Source organism: Ambystoma mexicanum, chromosome 6p (assembly GCF_040938575.1).
Source record: "Ambystoma mexicanum isolate Mex_15411 chromosome 6p, UKY_AmexF1_1, whole genome shotgun sequence".
Lineage (NCBI taxonomy): Eukaryota > Metazoa > Chordata > Amphibia > Caudata > Ambystomatidae > Ambystoma > Ambystoma mexicanum.
The window spans coordinates 907,598,125-907,619,900 of NC_090935.1; the positions used below are offsets into that span (position 1 = coordinate 907,598,125).

Consider the following 21,776-nt stretch of genomic DNA (forward strand, 5'->3'; position numbering starts at 1 on the left):
TGATCTGTTGTACTACCTAACCGCAAATGAAGAAATGTTGGGTCAGTCAGGGCCACAAAGTATAGCTAGGACAGTTTTAAGCAAGACTAGTAAAGCTTAATTTTCTATTCTCTATGAATGTTTTGTTTATAAAGTATATAGCATGTGCTGTTCGCCCTAAGGCTCCAAGGCTGTTCTCTACGCACAGTGTGCTACTGCTCACTAGTCCTATTTATGACTAACCCTCATCTTTACCAAATCCCAGGTCATGGAGAAATGAAAAGCTCTCTGTGGTCTGTCTTAAAACCTGCAGAAGGCTCACTTGATGCCTAACGCGAAGGCCATCTCAGGCATGCTTGGTGAAATCATTTCTAAAGCAGAAAAAGCACTACAAAGAGATCAGCAGATTAGAGCCAATGTAATCCCGGGTCACTGTGCAAAGGTTCCTTGTTACACTGCTGCTACTACATTGCTGTTCTGCAACCTGCGGCTATCCAGATGTTTTGTTGTGCAGCTCTCTTGATCCCCCACTCTTGAACAAAAGATCTGGGTAGGTCAAAGGATGCAGAACCCCAGCTCTACTCAAAACTTAAAATCAACAGACTAGCATTTCTACCACAATAGTAGACAACCATTCTTGTATTTCAATATGGCACTAATTTCCTGCCTTTTTCCTGAAACCAGCAAACTATGTTACTCACCAAAACAGTTTCTACAATTGACACTCTCTTCAATCCAACATATATACAAGGCTCTCACAACATGATAGCCCTTTTCAGTTGCAGCCGACACGTGGACTGCATGTTAATGTCCCTTCACTTCGGCTAGTGCACACAGCTCAAGTAAACTATACTCATACCAATGGTAAGAACTATGTTGATGTTTCCTATAACTGTATCAATGCTAAGAATCATGCTGATTTTTCTGATTGTTTTTAAAAGGTTGAGAGAATTTCTTTACAAGCATATGCTTTGGAATAGTATTCCAAGGATGAACTTTTTCTGCTATGCTCCTTAAAACCAGCAATACACGCAGACTGTCAGCAACTACAACATTACAACGTATCGTCCAAACGGACTAATACATCTTGTGGTAACGAACTAACTTCACCAAAAAAATGGTAATCAAGAAAAGCTGGTTGGGTGGCATTTTGTTTGTTCAATGTGTTTTTACCCAACAAAAATAACTTGGTGAAATAGCTTTTAGGTGGGTGGCACTGCATCTGGTGTTATGGCCTGTGTCTCCCCCATCACGTTTTTCCACAATGACAAGAAAAGATGGTCTCTGCTGCAATACAATACAAACTAGTACAGAAATAACTTGAGTTTTATAAAGCATAACACGATTAGGCTTCAATTCTACCACAGACATGTGTTCTCCGTATGCATTTAAGTTATTTTCAGTTACATTTTCTCACTGTGAGAAATGTCATGAAAAGTGTGAATAATATATAATTATAATTGGTTATTTATAACGCGTTTAATACCAAAGACGTTTCTAAGTACGGACCCGGGATTCGAACCTGTGTTGCTCTACGTCAACTTGCTTCCAAGACGAGCACGTTGCCACTAAGCTATACTACCCATATAAAATCGACAAAATTATTGATATGGTAAAACTTTGTTTACTTTCTACTTTTTTTTTCCCAATTGATTCGCTTATTATCTTTGATGCACATTTGACTTTTTAATCCTGTGTGGAGACATGCATATCGCTGTCGCAAAGCAGCATGAAACTAAAATAGAAAAGACTCAAACAAAAAATTGAATGTCATTGAAATAACTCAAATAGAAAGTCTATTTTATTGAAATACTAGATTAAACGGCTCGAACAAAAATTTTATTTAATTTAAAATATTGAATTTGTTCACACACTCAACATTCACTTTTATTCTATTACAAACATTTCAATCTGTTACTAGCACTTAATTATTGAAATCCTTTACAAACTCGTCAAATGCCAAACTTTAAAACCTCACCTTTTCATGAACAGTAACCTTAACAATTTTTTCCCACTTTTGCCACAGATAGTTATACAAGATTGAGTTAGATGCGACATGTAACTTTGTTTTATATTCCACCTCTGCATTAAGAGGTTAATAAGAATTTATTTCATGAATATGATGAAATATAATGAACATAATTAAACAAAAAAATCCTAGCATAAAAATTATAAACTTCATGATCTGCTTGTGTTGATGGTTGATGCAGCTGATAATATGCCAGTTAAAGGCTTACTTCCAAAATATATGTGCAACTTGCAGTACCAGCTTTAAAGCCCAGCAAGGCCTTCTCAAGTCTTTAATTCTTACATGGTCAATAGGTTTAGTTCCAATGGATTGGGTTAAAGCTTTGATTTTTTGTATTTATAAACACTCAAACTGGACAAAACTAAATTGCTTGAAGGTGCCAGATACAATTGATGATGCTTGCATTTAAATAACAGCTCAGTTAATGCAAAACCCATTTGTTCACACCACCACATATTAGAACTGTGCTTCATAAAAGAGTGGAATCTGGAATCAGGACCCATCTAAAAATCTGATATCAAAGTGTGCGCATAGTGTATGTGGAAACCCCGCCAGAAGGGAGGTTGTCAATGTCAATTAGGATCTTTAATGTTTACATCAGAAAGAAATTGTAAAAACTCTGGACACTCGCGGTCACAATTGGACTCAAACCACCATCCATTAATCCACCCACCTCAGAATGTCTGGTTGCTCTGTAGGCTATACCCTTTAAATGTTGATCACAGGGCTTTTCACATTTGTTTGAGATGTGTGTATGCTCGCCAAAGGATGTGCCTGTACAACACTGTTTTAAAGAGCACTTACTGATAAAGAAACCTGATTGGGTCCAATTGGAATATCAGCAGATGTTACCAATATTATTTCTCATGTCAGCACACAAAATAGTTATTCACTACTTTCAAAATGTAAGAGGCACATAGACCAAAACATACCTCTTTTACCTTGCCTGAGTCAATTACAAAGATCACATCATTGACCGTAATGCTGGTTTCTGCGATATTTGTAGAAAGAATCTGCAAACACAAGTTGAAATCTAATGAGTTATATCAATGTTCATGGATTTTTTTTTTTATTTTTTTTTTTTAAATTCAAATATAATTCAATCCAAAACCAGATACTTGCTATTTTGCGAACACCAGTGGGAGGATTCTTCAGAACTTTCTTCTGATCAGATGTTTGCATATTTGAATGAAGCATAAAAACTTGGTACCTTAGTAAAAAAACAAAAGTATGTTGGAAAAATAGGCACACGTTTGAAAAACAATAAAAGATACCCATTCTTAGAGCTAGAATGATTACCTATGTGCATTATCTGCAAACCGTTTGTCATCAAATAGGATGCGATCCCTCAGTCCAACAATTTCATCGTATCCAGGAAGGAAAATCAATATTGCCCCTGTAGAACAAAATGTTAGAGGAAATAGGTAAGGAGACGTATGCTCAGAATGAGTTACATATTGTGATAAAAGATGCACCTGAATAGCACTAATGCACTTTGAAGTGAAGAATACTAGCATTAGACTATAGCTCTTTATTCCCATTTGCGCAGTTAACCCTTCAAAGTTCCTCCTGTTAGTCTCTTAATGCCCAATAAACCTCTCTTTCACGAAGATAAAATCAGTGTTATTAAAGCACCTGAAAGGATGAGTTATTGTCCAGAGACTCACAGTATATCATGGATGCCTTTGTTATACTGTCAATTGTTGGGTGATTTGTTGCCAAAAGGATCACACAGGCCTGTCACTGACCCATCCTAGAAAATCACAAAATGGGTCACCCCTATCTTTAACCTCACTTGAGGTAAGAGACATACTTTAAAGCAGGGGGTTCAACACAATCACACGCGGAAAGTAGGTCACCCTGCCCTATCCCTGGAGAACCGAGTCCTGTAAACTATTTATTATATAAAAGGAATTCAGAGGCCACAACTCAAACAAAATGGGTAATAGGTTTGTTCCAAAATAACATGGACACATGTTTATTGATATACAAAAATCATTCCATGCTTTTGATAACATTTGCTGGAGAGGAGACAGCACGCAGTGCAATAGTTTACATCAGTGAAGCAGAAAGTGCATCAAGGTTAGTACCTGGAAAGTGCAATGTGCTTTCAAATATATTATCAATTGTCATGACAACATTATTCATAAGGAGGGGAGGAATCCACACAAATCACCAATAGAGAATTGGTCATTTCTAATGTTCCACATGCATGGCCAGGTATATCTATAGCCCAGTGAGGTGGCTTGTTGGATTAAAGGCCACTCAACCTATTGTACAGTCTTGTGGCATAGATCTTCCCACTGAGATGTCTCAGTTATCTCCCTGGAAGCAAGGTGCTGTCAAACAATAGCAGGACATTTTAAAAGAAGAAGTCGACACTTAGTGTTTTTGGCCCAGGTTGCCTGGGGTTCACCCATCCTTAATGTCCCCAAAGCATGTTTTAAGCAGCTTCATCATGATATGGTATTAAACAGTGAAGGCAGACACAGGTGATCACAGATCAAGGTTGTTTATTGAACTTCAATGGGTTGGTTGAAGTATGGGAGCAAGCTACGGCCATCAAATAATAATAACTCAGTCCTAGTAGAGTCTTTGTCAAAATGAAAGGCCTATACTAATAAACCTATTGCCAATCCTTACTTCTAAATACAAATGGTGTGGGACAACAATGTATACAAAAAGAAAAGTGTTCAAGAAATGATATGTCAGTACAGCAGGAAAGGAAGATGTTTCTGGCAGTAAAGAGGAGACTTTGCAAGCAAGGTTTGAAATACGCAGTGCTGTACCCTGCCAAGTTACGAGTAGCGGCAAGACATACTTTTTCACACTCCCAGAGGAGGCTATGAAATGTCTAGATGAACGCTCTGCTGGGTAGGGATACTCCTCAATCTGATTGACTGCTCGCTATACTAGGATTTGACCCCCATCTCTGGGGCCTCCAGAGGATTGCATTCTGCTTAGATGTTGTCACCACTGAGCAGTGGATTTGGCACCATCTCACTTATGTAACTGGTCACTGTGCCATTCGTCGTCATCATCATCATCAATCACTTTATTTAGGTAAAAGAAATTTACCATAAAAGCCAAACATGTACATTGTAAACAAATACATTCAAAATACAAAAATATACATGTTTACATGTATCATAATTTACAAAAGAAATTAGATAAGAACCAGGTAACAATACCTCTTAAAAACAGCTAGACCCATATCAAACAAAAGTGCAAAAGTGTGTACAGTGGATATATTTTACATGTTCCTTGAGCAATAAAGCATCCAACAGGTGGAAAAAATTATAGCACCGGGCCAGATCATAATTGGTCAGCCCAATGGTATTCAAAGATGATTTGGGTGCACCAATTAGCACAGAATAATACATGTACGGGGAAAGCTTACTCATCTTTGTTCTCCTAAACCAAGCCTGAATCAAGAACCAACCCATCGTGAACGTGGCCAAAGAAACCTTAGCGCTTAGGCAGAGTGCAAGAGCCTCATTGACTGTTAAGACATGTAATTGAACAAACAGGTTCCTTAATGATATGTTTCATATATCCTTATACATACGACAAAGGAACAGAAAGCGAGTAGGATCGTCCCTCACCCCTGGGCAAAAAGGACAATCTGGGCTCACACTTGCATTCCATTTTGATTTGATCGATGCTAAAGGTAGAATGTCAAAGTGAGCTCTAAATAAGCGTGACTGCATTAACTTGGAACTCAGTGTCGAGATAGCCTTTGTAACCCTGAACCTGTTTTAGGGCCCAGTAGTTACTAAACTGCAATGACATAGCCGTTCTCTCTACTATCACCTTCGTTCTCTCCCCCATGATTGCATGCAAAATGTTATCCTTTGTAGATGCCCATATGATCGTTGGATTAGTCAGAGCTCCTCCCTGTGCCATTCATGTTCCTTACTGTACCTCATGAGAAATATTACTGTTTAATAACCTGTTTTTTCAAAGGTTATAATAGAGTCCAGGTTGCTACTCATGCGCCGGCCTCCCCATGCAATGGTGCAAAGTTTTCGGGGTTGTGTTCTATGGGGATACATCCTCCTGATTGGGGGGGGGGTGAGAGAGGGTTGTGGAGGGATTAAGATGGGGTTTCAAAATGCACTTGGTTTGAATGCACAGACAGTATGGCTTCATAGGCAGTTGCTACAGAGCAGTTGGGAGTGGGCTTTTTGACGGGGCTGTCACGATCTCTATCCATGACCACCTCAGAGGCAACAGCCCCCTGACAGCAGTGAGGTTACAACCCCCCCCCCCAAAAGACTCCAAGGGCCTTAAAGACCCATCAGCAGAGGACATGGAGACAGTCCTGGCGCCTTTGGCACCAGGCTCATTATTCAGAATGAAGCAATCACCACTTGGGACCTTAATCCAACATGGAGGTCCATATTTCAACTCAGCCCCAAGAACTGAACTTGGCAGTCTAGTGTTTTGGGTGTGGTCGATCTTCAGGTGTGGCTGGCTATATAAACCACGCCCGAACTGGGATTCAAGCTTCGCGTTATTCTGCACTCCTGCAGCGTAACGCTCACCCTGTCCAGCTCCAGCTCATCAAGCTTCTTCCGGTGGCTTACATCTGGAGTCATCAACCTTGCTCCCATCGGGAACCTGCAAGGACAAGAACAGCATTAAAGGAAGCTTACCTGTGATCCTTCCATCCGCACTTCCATCAGCGCTCGGCGGTCTCGCCATCTCCGGAGAGCTTTGCAGCCTGCAAGAACACAAACAGCATTACCAAAGGGAGCTTACCTGTGAGAAGCAGTTCCTACGTTCATCCGCACTTCCATCAGCGCTCAACAATTTCACCATCTCCGGAGTGCTCCGCAACCTGCAAAATAAAAGGACAGCATTTTAATAACCCGCACTCGGCGAGCAACGGGTTCTACATCGTGCGACGCTGCCTGTAAAGGTGACAAGCTAAAAACACCAAAATTCACTGACCTGAATAACCGGTGGTTGGTTTTACTTCACTCCGGATCGTCGGCGCACTGCATCCTGCAAAAGGGCGAGAAAGAAAGAAAGGCAGGTTAGCAACTAAGTCACATTGAGCGGCACGGCGCTTCGCGCTAAACCATTTGTCTCAGTATTATTCATCCGGCGCAGCAGCTCCGCAATAAATAACTCCTGTGGAAGACAGAAAGAGACTTTAAGCAACATCGAAAAGACAGGGGAACGAGGAAAAGACAGGAGAAGGAACAGAACTAAAAGACTTACCTAAACTCTATAAGCAGATAAACAGAGTCGTTGTCACAGTCGGACTGGACCCGACACAAGGGACACAGGACCAGTGAAGTAACTAGGCCCTCTGAAAGCCCACAACAACCACGCCCCACTGCGCAGAGACGCAGGACGGAGAGCTCAACATAGAAGAAACCAAGGATCTGTCCACCGGCCAAAATACAAACAATCAGAAGGGGTCCAGGATAGTGCACAGCCTCTCATCCGGTGTCGTGTGGCGCCCCCATGGTTATCAGGTGAGCGTAACAGAACGCAAAGCCTCATTTAAACATCCACCTGAGCATCATGGAAACATCACAGACTGACCAATTAGCCCAGTTACTGGGGGAATTACGGGCTGAAGTACACTCTGCCCGGCAAGAAACCAATGCCCTTAGAAGGGAGTTGATAGTCGCTAAGGATCATACCGATGAATTAGCCAGGCAATTACTCCAAACGCAAACTGGTCAGGCTCCATTGCCAGGATCTGTTCCATCGGTTTCACCCACATCCATCAATCCAGTACAAGTTGTCCTTCCTGGGGCGGTTCCTTTGGCCCCTCCAGAACATTTCACCGGGGACCCGAAAAGGTCTGCAGTGTTCATGAACCTATGCCGCCTCTATTTCCATTGCAGACCCGGAGCCTTTCAGAATGGCCAGTCACGGGTTGCCTTTGTTCTGTCGTATCTGAGTGGTAGTGACGCAGATTGGTCCGTACCGCTAGTGAAACCGGATGATCTACCCTTGCGAGATTTCTGAGGATTTCAACATGAAATGGAGAAGCTGTTCACTCGGCACACTCAAGGCCAAGCTCTGGATAACAAACTCCTGTCTCTTTGCCAGGGCAGCCAAGATTTGCTGACATACATCGCCACCTTTAACAGACTTATTGTTGAAACCGGGTCGCCGGAAGAGAAAAGAACCACGTTATTCCATCGAAGGTTACGGGGAGAATTGAAAGATGTCCTAACCCAGGTGGTAGGCCCGCCAAGAGACTGTGCTGAAATCATTAACCTTGTTGTTCAGCTCGACCACAAGCTGCAAGATCGAAAGACGGACCGGGCCAGAACTGATAATCGTACTATGTATGTACGTCCTAAGGAGAATAATCCACGTGCATCGTAAAACACTTCAGAACCCATGCAAATCGGGGAGGTGCGCAGTCCACTGACCAAAGCGGAAAGAGACAAAAGAAGGCAACAGCAACTATGTCTATACTGTGGGAATTCCAGTCATTTCCTTAGGCAATGCCCAGTGAAGCCACCTTGTCCCGGGAGGATAGCTCGGGGACAGCGTGCTCGCCTTGGAAGCAAGATGACACAGAGCACCACAGGTTCGATCCCTGGGTCCGTGCTTAGAAACCTCTGGGTATTAAGCGCGTTATAAATAACCTATCATGTCATGTCACATGTCACCTAGGAGGGTGGTCGGAGCTACTGAAAAGGAAGGAGGAGATCATGAGTCGGAAAACTTCCAGGCCCGGCAAACGTAGAGGTCCGTTTGTCAAACAATAAGGAAGAGCCACAGACCTCGCACCTTGCCCTGCCTGTGTTATTGATCAGTCACCAAGAACCGTCTCAGATGCATGCCGTGGAGGCTTATATTGACAGCGGAGCCATTAGTAACTATATGGATCAAGGCCTGGGGACAAGGATGGGGCTTCCCCTTTGTCAAAAAACGACAACTGAGAAGGTTACCACCGTCGACAGCACAGAGATAGCTTTGGGTCCTGTCACTCAGTGCACAGCGGAATTGACCCTTCTGTGCCAAGATGGACATAGGGAAACCATAGTCTTTGACCTTATCAAGGCCCCTCAGTTCCGGGTGATTTTGGGGATGCCGTGGTTGGTGGCTCACAACCTAGCATAGACTGGCGTGCAAAGAAACTGACCTTCTCCCATGACTGTGTCCATGCCTGCTACCAAGTAGAAATGCCAATGTCCGACCCGTCCATGCCAGCTCAAGGTAAAGAGGCAGCGGTTCTAGGCGTAACGAGTACACTGCAACGAGAATACCAAGACTTCCAAGATGTGTTCCAAAATGAACAGGCCAACACTCTACCCCCTCACAGGCAATATGACTGTCAGATCGACCTTGTACCCGTTGCGCAAATCCCATGTAGTCGCATTTATGGACTCACAGAGCCAGAAAATCTCCATCTGAAGCCATACCTGGACCAATATCTGGCCAACGGATTCATCTGCCAGTCCAAATCCCCGGCAGCCTCACCACTATTCTTCGTACCCAAGAAGGAGGGGGACCTGAGAACGTGCATCGATTACCGCGCAATTAATCAAGTAACAGTAAAAAACCGCTACCCTTTACCCCTGATCCCGGAACTGTTGGACCAAGTCAAAGATGCCCAAATATACACCAAATTGGACCTCAGTGGGGCATACCATCTTGTGCGTGTAAAGAAAGGAGACAAATGGAAAACCGCCTTTCGTACCACGTATGGATTGTATGAGTATCAGGTGATGCCCTTTGGGCTTTGCAACGCTCCCGCCACATTCCAATACTTCATGAACGATGTACTGCGGGAGTTGATTGACATATGTGCCTTAGTTTACATTGACAACATCTTGGTGTATTCCTCGTCTAAACAGGCTCATGTTCGCTCCATCCTTGCAAAACTCTGACAACACCAGCTATACGCAAAACTTATGCTCCTTCCATATCACCGAAGTCGAGTTCTTTGGTTTCGTCCTCACTCCCATAGGCATCCGAATGGATATGCAAAAGGTAGACGCCATTCTTAATTGGCCGTCTCAGTCTTCGATTAAAGGTGTCCAAGGTATGCTTGGTTTTGCAAACTTTTACCACTGATTCATCCCGGGTTTCACGCAGATTGCACATCCAATTACTTCCTTATCACGAAAAAATAACAAGCGTTTCCAATGGACGGAAGAGGCAGAAAAAGCCTTTCTGGAATTTAAGAGAAGGTTTATCTCAGCCCCAGTGTTGCGACACCCCCGGCCGGACCTCCCGTATATATTGTGGAAACCCACACCTCCAGCATGGCAATGAGGCGGGTCTCTCCCAGAGGGATCCCAGGACCGGCCAATTACATCCCGTGGCCTTTTGGTTGCGTAAATTCTCCATACCTGAACTTAATTACGCAATAACAAAGAACTCCTAGCGATCAAGGCAGCCTTTAAGGTTTGGCGACATTACCTTTTAGGTGCCAGACATACCATCACTGTAATTACCGACCACCAGAACCTTCAATACCTCAAGACGGCAAAGGCTCAATCATCTCGTCAACTCCGTTGGGCTTTATTCTTCGCAGAGTACGATTACATAATCACCTTTCGACCAGGAGTTCGCAACGGAAAGGCAGACGCCATATCCCGTATGGGAGTCGATGAAAACGCATACTCGACCCCAGATCCTGTAGCCTTCATACCAGGTGACAAGTTACTAGATCTCCCTCCACAGTATCCTTTGACAAATTCAAAAAGGAAATTCGGCTCCTAATGAGCACTGAGGCATTACAAAAGTGGGCCACTCAAAACGAACATCGCACAATCAAGGATCAGCTCCTGTATTTCATGGGACGTTTGTATCTACCAAATAAGGTACTTCAAGAACGAGTCATCTCAGGTTACCACGATTCCCTGATGGAAGAACACCCAGGAATTGCTAAAACTTTAGCCAAAGTAAAAAGACATTATTGGTGGCCAACCTGGCGAAAGGACACTATACATTTTATCATATCATGTGAAATCTGTGCACAGAATAAATCACTAAAGCAAAGATCTGGGGGTCTCCTTCAGCCTTTGGAGATTCCACCTGTGCCCTGGCATATACTCTCCTTCAATTTCATCACCGATCTACCTCCCTGCCAAGGATTCAACACTATTTTAGTGGTAGTTGGCCACTTTTCAAAGATGGCCCATTTTATACCGCTTAAGGGTCTACCAAATGAATCCAGTCTGGCAAAGGTATTTTTGCAACAAATCATGCAACTACACGGATTCCCTTCCGTCCCAATTTCAGACCGAGGCATCCAGTTTCTGTCTAATTTCTGGAGGAAGAGTTGTGCAATGGCCCAAATTGATATCCGTCTACCACCAGTCACCATCCACAAACTGATGGTCAAACGCAACGGACAAATCAGACTTTAGAGCAATATCTACGGTGCATGTTACATCAAGTGGAAGGAGGTTGGAAAGATGTGTTGTGGATAGCCGAATATGCCTACAACAACTTGTTACACTCCAGCACTGGGCAAAGTCCATTCTATACCATGTATGGAAGACATCCACGTACTTCGGCGTTGGACGTCCCCACAACCTTGGAAATGCCAGTGGTAAAGGCCCTACATACAACTATAACCCAGACTTTCAAAAGGGCGGCAGAACACCTGATTCAAGCCAAAGAAAGACAGAAAAAGTTCTCTGACCAACATCGACAAACAAGCCCCAATCTACTGAGTTGGAGATGAAGTCTGGTTAGCATCTCGGCACGTACCAATAAGAGCATCTCGAAAGTTCCGTCCCAGATATCTCGTACCTTATACCATCAAGGCTATCATAAACCCTGTGGCAGTAAAACTAGCCTTATCACCGAACATGCAGATTCATCCGGTGTTCCATGTCTCACTTCTAAAGCCAGTTCAACCTGGAACGCGGGTTAAGACACCACCAAATCCGATACTGGTTAATGGTGAGCCTGAATTTGAAATTAGGAACATTCTAGACTCAAAAATCACCAGGTCCAAGTTATATTACTTAGTGGACTGGAAGGGGTATGGCCCCAAGACAGGACATGGGAACCGAGTGAGCACCTTCATGCACCACGTTTGGTTAAACGTTTCCATCAAAATCATCCAACCAAACCTGGGCCGGCTGGAAGGAATGCCTTGAGGGGGCCCTTAGGGGGGAGCGCTGTCACGATCTATATCCATGACCACCTCAGAGGCAACAGCCCCCTGACAGCAGTGAGGCTACACCCCCCCCCCCCCCCCCAAAAGACTCCAAGGGACTTAAAGACCCATCAGCAGAGGACATGGAGTCAGTCCTGGCGCCTTTGGCGCCAGGCTCATTATTCAGAATGAAGCAAGCACCACTTGGGACATTAATCCAACATGGAGGTCCTTATTTAAATTCAGCCCAAGAACTTAACTTGGCAGTCTAGTGTTTTGGGTGTGGTCAGCCTTCAGGTGTGGCTGGCTATATAAGCCATGTCCGCACTGGGATTCACACTTCGCGTTATTCTGCACTCCTGCAGCGTAACACTCACTGTGTCCAGTTCCAGCTCATCAAGCTTCTTCTGGCGGCTTACATCTGGAGTCATCAACCTTGCTCCCATCGGGAAGCTGCAAGAACAAGAACAGCATTAAGGGAAGCTTACCTGTGATACTTCCATCCACACTTCCATCAGCGCTCGGCGGTCTCGCCATCTCCGGAGTGCTTTGCAGCCTGCAAGAACACAAACAGCATTACCAAAGGGAGCTTACCAGTGAGAAGCAGTTCCTACGTTCATCCGCACTTCCATCAGCACTCGACAGTTTCACCATCTCCGGAGTGCTCCACAACCTGCAAAATAAAAGGACAGCAGATCAATAACCCGCACTCGGCGAGCAACGGGTTAGACATCGCGTGACGCTTCCTGCAAAGGTGACAAGCTAAAAACACCAAAATTCACTCACCTGAATAACCGGTTGTTGGTTTTACTTCACTCTGGATCGTCAGAGCACTGCATCCTGAAAAAGGGTGAGAAAGAAAGGCAGGTTAGCAACTAAGTCACATTGAGCAGCGCTAAACCACTTACCTCAGTATTATTCATCCGGCGCAGCAGCTCCGCAATCATTAACTCCTTTGGAAGACAGAAAGAGACTTTAAGCAACATCGAAACGATAGGCGAACGAAGAAAAAACAGGAGAAGCAACAGACTTACCTGAACTCTATAAGCAGATAAACAGAGTCGGTGTCACAGTCGGACTGGACCCGAAACAAGAGGCACAGGACCAGTGAAGTAACTAGGCCCTCTGAAAGCCCACAACTACCACGCCCCCCTGCGCAGAGACGCAAGACAAAGAGCTAAAAATACAAGAAACCAAGGATCTATCCACCAGCCAACATACAAACAAGCAGAAGGGGTCCAGGATAGTGCACAGCCTTTCATCCGGTGTCGTGTGACGCCCCCGTGGATATCAGGTGAGCGTAACAGGGGCCTACCCATTGGAGAATGGCTAGTGATTGGCACGACGGCGATGGGTGAACTTATGTGCTTTAGCTGGACTGTGCAAGGGTTGGGGAATCCTGTTAAAATGCGGAAGCTCAAACTCCATGTTGAGCGACATAAGATCCAGCTCTTGTTCTTACAGAAAACCCATGCTGTAGCCGCAGGATGTGAGGGGTTTGCTAAGCAATGGGGCAAAAATAGATTCTACACCACGTACTCCACAGAGTCTAGGGGAGTGATGGTTTTGCTTCACAACTCTGTACCATTTCCGCATAAGAAGGCCTATGTGGACCTGGTTGGGGGGGGGTTATGTCATGGTTTATGGGATGTTGGCTGGGAGGGAGATGATCCAGTTGAATGTATATGGTCACAATGTGGACAACCCAGCGTTTTACGAGGGAATCACAGATTCACTAGCTCTAAACCCCCTTGTGCCCATATTGTGGGGAGGAGACTGCAATACTCTCTTAGACGTCAATTTTGACAGGTCTGGTCAGAGCTGCAGGACACTCACAAAAGCCGCTCAGATGGTGCACAGTAGTATGGCCGAGCTGAGTATTGTAGATGTGTGGAGGGCTCTTAATCTGAACGACCGTGCATACTCCTTCGTCCACGACTCCTACTTCTGTATGAACTTATGGCTGGTCCCTGACATACTGCTTAGCGCTGTCACCCGAGTGGGCATATTGCCCAGAACATACTTTGACCACTACCCTGTGCTGGTATCTCTCCAGTTGGATGGCCTCCATAAACCCTGCGCCAGCTGAAGATTTCAATCTCAGGCGCTGCTTGACACTGCTTTTGAGACTAATCTTGAGGTCCATGTTAAACTATTCTTTGAAACAAATGTAGGGTATGTGTCTTCTTGCAGTATATCGTGGGAAGCCTTAAAAGCTTATATTCGAGGCATTGCAATGTTCACTGAGCACGTATTCTCAAAACTATACAAGACATCAGGAACAGCGAGGACACCTTGCTTCGTCTGGAACAGATGCAGTCAACTTGCCCCCAATCTGCCCCTCTATCACAGATTAAGGAAGCTTTAGATGACTTCAAGGAACATGCTGAGCGAGAGCTACGATTCATAGGCACCCTGATGGCGGTGAGGCGTTTAGGAGAGGGCGAACGACCAGGCAGATTATTGGCTCGTGTTATTCCCCAGGCGGGTGGTAGCAGTTGTATCCAGACATTCAGGATGATTCTGGTGTATTAGTGCATACATTGACTGAAGTAAACCGGGTATTCGAAAACCTTCTATTTTGATCTGTATTCAAACAAAGATTCTTGCTCACTACCGACATAGATCGATTTTTCAGGGACCTTCCACTTTCACAACTGTCAGATGAGGCTAGAGCTCTGCTAGATCTTCCCATCTCTCTAAACAATATTACTTACCTGTGCTATCGACGCCCTACTCTCTGGCAAGGCTCCTGTTCCCAATGGCCTCACAGCTGAATTTTATGCACATTTTACATTTTTCTTGGCTAATCGCCATTATAAAATGTGGTTTGAGGCATTTGACGTGCATGTACTCCCCACCACCCCCACTATGAGAGAAGTAGTCATCATGCTACTGCTGAAACGCAACAAACCCGCTGAGCACTGTGGCTCTTACTGGCTCCTCACACTGATAAATTCAAGATTTTTGCCAAGATTTTGTCCAATCACTTGTCGCATTCACCCGGATCAGTCAGGCTTTATTTCCGATAGCTCTACAGCGCTCAACCTGCGCCACCTTTTTTAACATTCCTGCTCAGGCTGATCCGATGACTCAGGCGGTGGTAGCCACACTCGACACACAAAGGCCTTTAACTCTGTCTTGTGGCAATTTATGTATGCCAACCTGTACAAATACAATTTTGCCCTATTTTCGTGTCTTGGATGCGACTACTGTACGTGTCCCCATCTGCTAGGGTTAGTTTAAATGGAATGCTCTAAAGCCCTTTTACCAAAGCTAGAGGTACGCGTCAGGGCTGCCCCTTGTCGCCCTTGCTGTTTGTCATAATCATTGAGGCACTGGCAGATTTAATTAGACATAAACATAGGCATAGGGGGATTAGACTGTCTGGTGAACCTGAAATGATATCCCTTTACGCTGATGGTACAATACTCTATGTAAGGTAACCCCAGCTTCACTTGGCTCTGATGATGTAGGACACTACTGCTTTTGAGGAACTATCGGGTCTCTGCGTCAATTGTGCCAAGTCTGAACTCTTCCCGCTGACCGTCAAGACGACAGAACCACATGACTGTCTAGTGTTCTCCTGGTCACCATGTGAGATCAGATACTTAGGCATCATAGAAACCAGGCACCACACTTCCTTGCTGGACCACAAATATGTTGCTTACATGCAACACCTTGCAACTAAGCTCCAGGCTTGGGAGCGGCTACCGTTGACCATGGCGGGTAGAATAGCATTGCTTAAGATGGTGGTCCTTTCAAAGCTCCTTTATTTTTTTCTAAACATCCCACTGTGGCCTGGAGTGAAGTTTTTCAAGGAACTCGACGTCAGCATTAATAACTCTGGGTCGGTGCGCCTCAAATGGGACATGCTGTCTATGCCTCATGCACAGGGGGGTTTGCGTCCCTGGCTTCATGGTTTTATTGGATAGTGGCACAGGCACAGTATGCAGCCTACTGGTTCGCAAGACGAGTATTATACGCGCATTTTAAAATCGAGAGGTATTCTGCTAGGGAGCGAGACATTGGGTCACTGGTGCTGCCATCATTGTTTGCAGACTTCTGTCCATTCAACCCTGCCAGTGTGACTGCGTTTGCCTGATGTGAAGTGTGCAAATTCCTAAGTATATCCCAACCCTTTCATAGTGACTTCTCTTTATGGAACTGCATCCCATCCCTTCCCAGGGAAGATGCTGCTACTGTATGGCAGTGGGTACAGGATTGGTTTGGTTCACTGTGGCACATGTATACAGCTGGGAACTTCATTACTGCTCAAGAGATAACCGGGCTTGCATGACGCCAATCTTCGTGATTGCTCCACTACAGTGGATTATGCAGGGCGTTCAGAGGGTTATGGGCTGAGTTTCAAGTTTCTAGTTTGGGTCAGGGCTGTGCACAGACTGCTGCCACTAAGGCCCGAATCCAAAAGGGGCACGAGACATGAATATAGACATCACAGACGAGATCTAGAAGGATATGGGTACGCAAACTCATAACCTTTCCTACAACTCCGGGTTTCTCCTGATACAGCTTAAAGTGCTTCACAGGTACCACTATACCCCAGCCAGATTGACGCTCTTTTCCCAGACAGGAACAGGCTCTTGTCCCAGGTGCTGTGCATATGATGCTTGTTGCTTTCACATGATATGGAGCTGTCCAAAGCTGGATGGGTACTGGAGAGATGTATGTGCTGACCTTTCCGATGTGCTTGACTGTAAAACTGATGCCACCCCTCTGCAGTGCTACTTTCACATGTTTGAAGACTTAGTAGTGTGCATGAGTAAGCTTGCTGGTCTGTGCTTGCTGCTGCCAGTGCGCTGCATTTTGCTACTTTGGCTCAAACCCACAGGGCCGACTGTTGGGCAGTGGCTGTGAGCAGTTACCTGGGCAAGAGACACTAAAGACCAATGGGCCCCTATGTAGCCGGTAGGAAACCGCCCAGTAGATATTTGGCAAGTCCTACCTGTTGTGCTCCCAGGCAAATGCCCCCTCATGTTATATGTGCTCATCGGTTGCTGACCCATCCCAAGAAACGTACTTAATACTTGTCTCTACCAGACGATCCCAATGCTCCGAATACATTCTTATGCCTACTTGAAGTCTATACCTGATGTCAACTGCCTGTTAGATTTGAATGAATAATGGTATGATATATGTACTGTGACTGCATAAACTGTTTTACCAAGCACTTTCATAAAGACATTTGGAAGAAAGATAAAAAAAAGGAAACCGAGCAAAAGAAAAGGCTCATGCCCGACTTGTTTACTCCAGAGCTTTTGAAATTAGCATCTGAATGATAGCTCAGCATGATATTTCTAAACTTTAAGCATTTATGACATCAGAAAGCCTTACCTACTTATCTTAAAAAGTCCTGATAGCAATATAAGATACCCACTGACAGATCTGATAGCCCTAAACATCAAAATATTCACCAAGCAGATTATGTTGGATGTGCACAACTGAATGGAAATGGAGAACATCCGTGTCATAGTCTGTGCTGTGATTGATTATGGCTATGAGTGTTGTGATAGTGGTGATGTCACTACATTCTAGGTGGAGTGTTGGTGTGGTGATGTCACTGGGACTCTGGTGGAATGTTGATGTATGTTGGGTGCGCAGGGTTCTACTGGTGGCAGTTGGACCTAAGCTGCTGGGCTAGATGGATGTCCCAGTGCTTTCTCTACTTATGAACTTAAAGAATAAACTTACATGTAACTAATTACCTTCTGGAGTTCCATGATTGAGAAGGAGTCTTAGATTATATCACTGGCGACGAGGATGGGCCTGCTGGGAAGGGGCAGTCGGTGAGGAGCGCTGCCTTCCAGGGTGACATCCATCCAGCAACAAGGAGCTGTAGGCCGGGCGGTGCAGTGGGGTCCAATACAGTGGTCCAGGTCGGGGACCCGGAAGGTCCAGAGTCCAGGCGGTGCATCCATCCTCATGGTGGGTGATGTCATGGGGGTTGTGATGTGTCAGTGCAAGGGAGGGAGACATATGTCATGACCTGTTCTGGGCCCGATTATGGCTATTAGTATTGGGTTGGTTAAGAGAGGGACATACATGTTATAATCTGTGTGGGACTGATTATTGCTAGGTGTGTTGTATTGGTTGAAGAGAGGGACATATGTCATAGTCTGTGCTGTGATTGATTATGGCTATGAGTGTTGTGATAGTGGTGATGTCATTACATTCTAGGTGGAGTGTTGGTGTGGTGATGTCACTGGGACTCTGGTGGAATGTTGATGTATGTTGGGTGCGCAGGGTTCTACTGGTGGCAGTTGGACCTAAGCTGCTGGGCTAGATGGATGTCCCAGTGCTTTCTCTACTTATGAACTTAAAGAATAAACTTACATGTAACTAATTACCTTCTGGTGTTCCATGATTGAGAAGGAGTCTTAGATTATATCAATCCGCTCACCAATCCATGGAGGACTTAAGCCTGTCCAACCATTACCGACTCCTCCAGCAAAGGAAAAAGCAACAGCTGTATACAGAGCAGTCTTGAATTTTATCACAGTTTAACTTTGTGAAAAAAGGGAACGCTCTTGGAAGAAATGTAAATGTGTGACTGTTGATCCTAACCTGGTGACCACCATCAAATCTCCATGTTAACGGTGAGCTACAAGTATGCACTGGCCTAAGGAGAATGCTCTCAAAACACTCTAAGGGTGCAGAAGGAGGAGGCGGACACAAAGATGGCATGTCTGGGACTAAACACTTTTATTAAACAAAGAAAGAGACAACCTATCTTTCCCTATTCCTAAGAGGGGTTTCCCTGCCTCAAATAAAGATCTAGAGGCAGGATGTATGTCAACATAAAAGTGCTCACTTTCCTGTCAAGAAAACCTTACTTCTGTCCCTTACACTAGAAACTAAAAGATAAAGTAGTACTCTTCTAGTCCGAGGAAAATGACTCAATTTTCCTGAGTTATGATTCAAGCTCCACATAATGCTGCCTTGGTGGGCCAGGAGAATGCCTCCCTTCTTCTGACATGCAGTCTAAAATAGCCCAGGGGGTATGACTCTCTTCCCAAGGCCACAAAGTCTCAAACAAATTCTTGGTGGGCCAGGAAAATGCCACCCTTCTCCAGGTGTTCATTCTCAGATAGCCTGAGGGAATGACTTCCTTCCTCAGGCCTTGTTGGACATTACTCCCAGTTCGGGTTACCAGGAGAATGACTCCCTTCTCCTGGTACTCTTTGCACAGTCTCTTACTGACAGGGGCAATTACTCCCTTGCCCTGGTTTTCTCTTCATTAGGCTTCACACCTACAACACCCACCTCTGAGTGCCAGGAGGGTCGGTGACCCTTGCTTCTCGTCTTCTTTGCTTTGGCCCACTTGGTTCACTTCCCTGACCAGCACTGTCACAAGGAAGATAACTTATCTCGTTTAGGGTCCCTGAACCGTCTTTGACTCTCAGTGGGTTTATTCATGTCACTGCTGGGAGGGACTCTCAAGTTCTCTTTATGGCACTTGGGGTCCCCGACCATTCCTTGGTGATCAATGGGCTTGGTTTCACCAATGCAATAAGGAGGAGAATGTGTGTAGGTTCCCTGCCCCTGCCGTGCCATCCCAGCGTTATGGTTGCAAAGGGGACAAGTGACAACTGCATATGACCTCTTGGGAAGCCGCCCGTGCTTTACTTTCCCCACGACTCTGCAATGGTGTTTCCGGCCACCTTCTGCGTTCCTTCCTCTTCTCGACACTGCTATGCACCAGCCTGCTCCTGCAGACCTCCTGATCATCAGACATGGCAGACTGCCAGAGTCCTTTGAGTTCTCGCCCTCTGGATCAGTGATGCAGGTTTGTATCTCCCACTTACCATGGTCAGCACACCTGCCGTCCTACACGGCAGGCCCGAGACCAAGTGTTTAGTACAGTGTGAATTTTTATAGGCCATAGGCCACAGGCCACAGAAGAACAGGGTCCAAGACGAACCTGGGACCCTTGGACAACTCCTGAGTCTAGAAGATGCTCTTCCTCGTCACAGTACCTTTGGTGCCTTGGCAGGCGAAGTAGCAGAGTTTCTCGGCTTTACTCGACGATTCCCTCGGAGGATGGACCCCCTTTGGAAGGAGTCACTGGGATGCTGAGTCCAAGAATAAACAGGAACCAAAGTCTTTCTGAAGTGCAGCAGTGTTACTCTTAGCGGTGCACTCCTTTGGTCAAAGATTTCTCCGACTGTAGAAGTCCTGTGAAGATGAAACTTGCTGGGGGCTCCTTAAAGGCTTGGCAGATGAACTTAAGACCCCTGGTACTCTTGGATGGCTTCTGGCGGTGAGAGGTGCATAGGTCACTTTTGATGTCAGGTTTTAGAATACTGCAGATTTCTGACTTTCGGTTCTTCGGTGCAGCAGCCGCAGCACGGACCTCTGGACGGCTTATGGCAACCTGGACTCGACCACTTGAGTGGACCTTGGACCATCACCACGTCTGGACCCTCGGGAGGGCTTTGGTAGCTTCTGGTGGTGGGAATCCCATCTGGCGGACCTTCCACTGCACCCAACAACTCAGGGCTCTCTCCTGCAGGAAAAAGTGGTCAGTGGTGAAGGCAAGGATGTCCTTTCAAGTGTTAAGCAGCACTATGCCAGGGTACCCCCTCTTCTGGGCGGCAAACAGCAACGGCTTACAGCAGTCACGAAACACACCTCCGGACCCTGGGCGACACCAATGGACTTCTCTGGCTATGGATGTCCGGCACTCCTCTTCAGGACTTCGAAGACCCCTTCTCCAGACGGAAGCCACACAGGACTGGCTTCCAGGATACTTCGATGAAGAGCAGCAGCTTTGCATGATGGTCCCTCGTAGCTCAGGGAGAGGGATCCTTCGCAGGTCCTCTCTGGATCAGTCCTTGGGAGACACAACAGCTTTCGGATTACATTGGAAGAAATGTAGGAGCAGACTTATCGTCCAGCTGGGCTTCAAGGAACAGCTTCTTCTTACTTCAGCTTTGACTTCAGCTTCTGAACAAATTGGTTTGTTTATGTTTGTTTGTTTATTTGGTAATGCGTGCCAAACCCATGGGTAGCCGGGCGCAACAGATTGCATGAAAACTTAAGCTTGTTACAGTATTTGGCATGAGTATATACAACACAATGGCAAGCAGAGCAAATATATGAGGGAATATATACAAGCAAATGCAAATAAAACACTAGCGGCAGAAAAGCAAATATATACAGGAATATATACAAACATATGCCCAAGGAGCAGGGCATGTCTTAGGGTGGCCGGGCAAAGGTAGGTGTTGGCTGAAGTGGCAGTAAGCTAGTGTAAGTCAATTTATGTGTCGTTGGCGCGCAGCCAATTTATCATCTTGTGCCTGAATTTCGGATATGGTTGTTCAGTTCTGAGGTCAAGTGGTAATTTGTTCCAGCAGTGAGCCGCTTTGAGAGGAAAACTAGTTCCGCCCGCGGTGGATCGTTTAAAACTTGGAATCTCTAGTTTGAAGGTGTTGGCAGATCTCGTGGGTCGCGTAGACATTTTCCTGTTGATTTTTTCCATTAGATACGGGGGGCTAGGTTGTTTAGACATTTAGATGTGAGGGAAGCTGTTTTAAGTAGTATTCTATCCGTTATTTTTAGCCAGTTGACCTCTTTCCTACAATTAGTGAATGTGCTCTCTATGGGGGATGTTTAGTGCTGCTCTCAAGGCATTATTCTGTAGTC

The 21,776-nt window shown here is 45.4% G+C and overlaps 1 protein-coding gene across 4 annotated transcripts in view; it reads right to left on the reverse strand.

Moving 5' to 3' along the window:
* Positions 1-21,776, reverse strand: part of YTHDC2 (YTH N6-methyladenosine RNA binding protein C2) — a 2,707,399-nt gene that overhangs the window by 1,160,616 nt on the left and 1,525,007 nt on the right. For all 4 annotated transcript variants that reach the window (XM_069625524.1, XM_069625523.1, XM_069625522.1 and 1 more), the window contains exons 15-17: positions 3,308-3,404; positions 3,131-3,218; positions 2,941-3,021 (exon numbers count right to left, since the gene is read on the reverse strand). In XM_069625524.1, the coding sequence (XP_069481625.1) occupies positions 2,941-3,021; positions 3,131-3,218; positions 3,308-3,404 (266 nt within the window). The remainder of the gene's footprint in view (positions 1-2,940; positions 3,022-3,130; positions 3,219-3,307; positions 3,405-21,776) is intronic.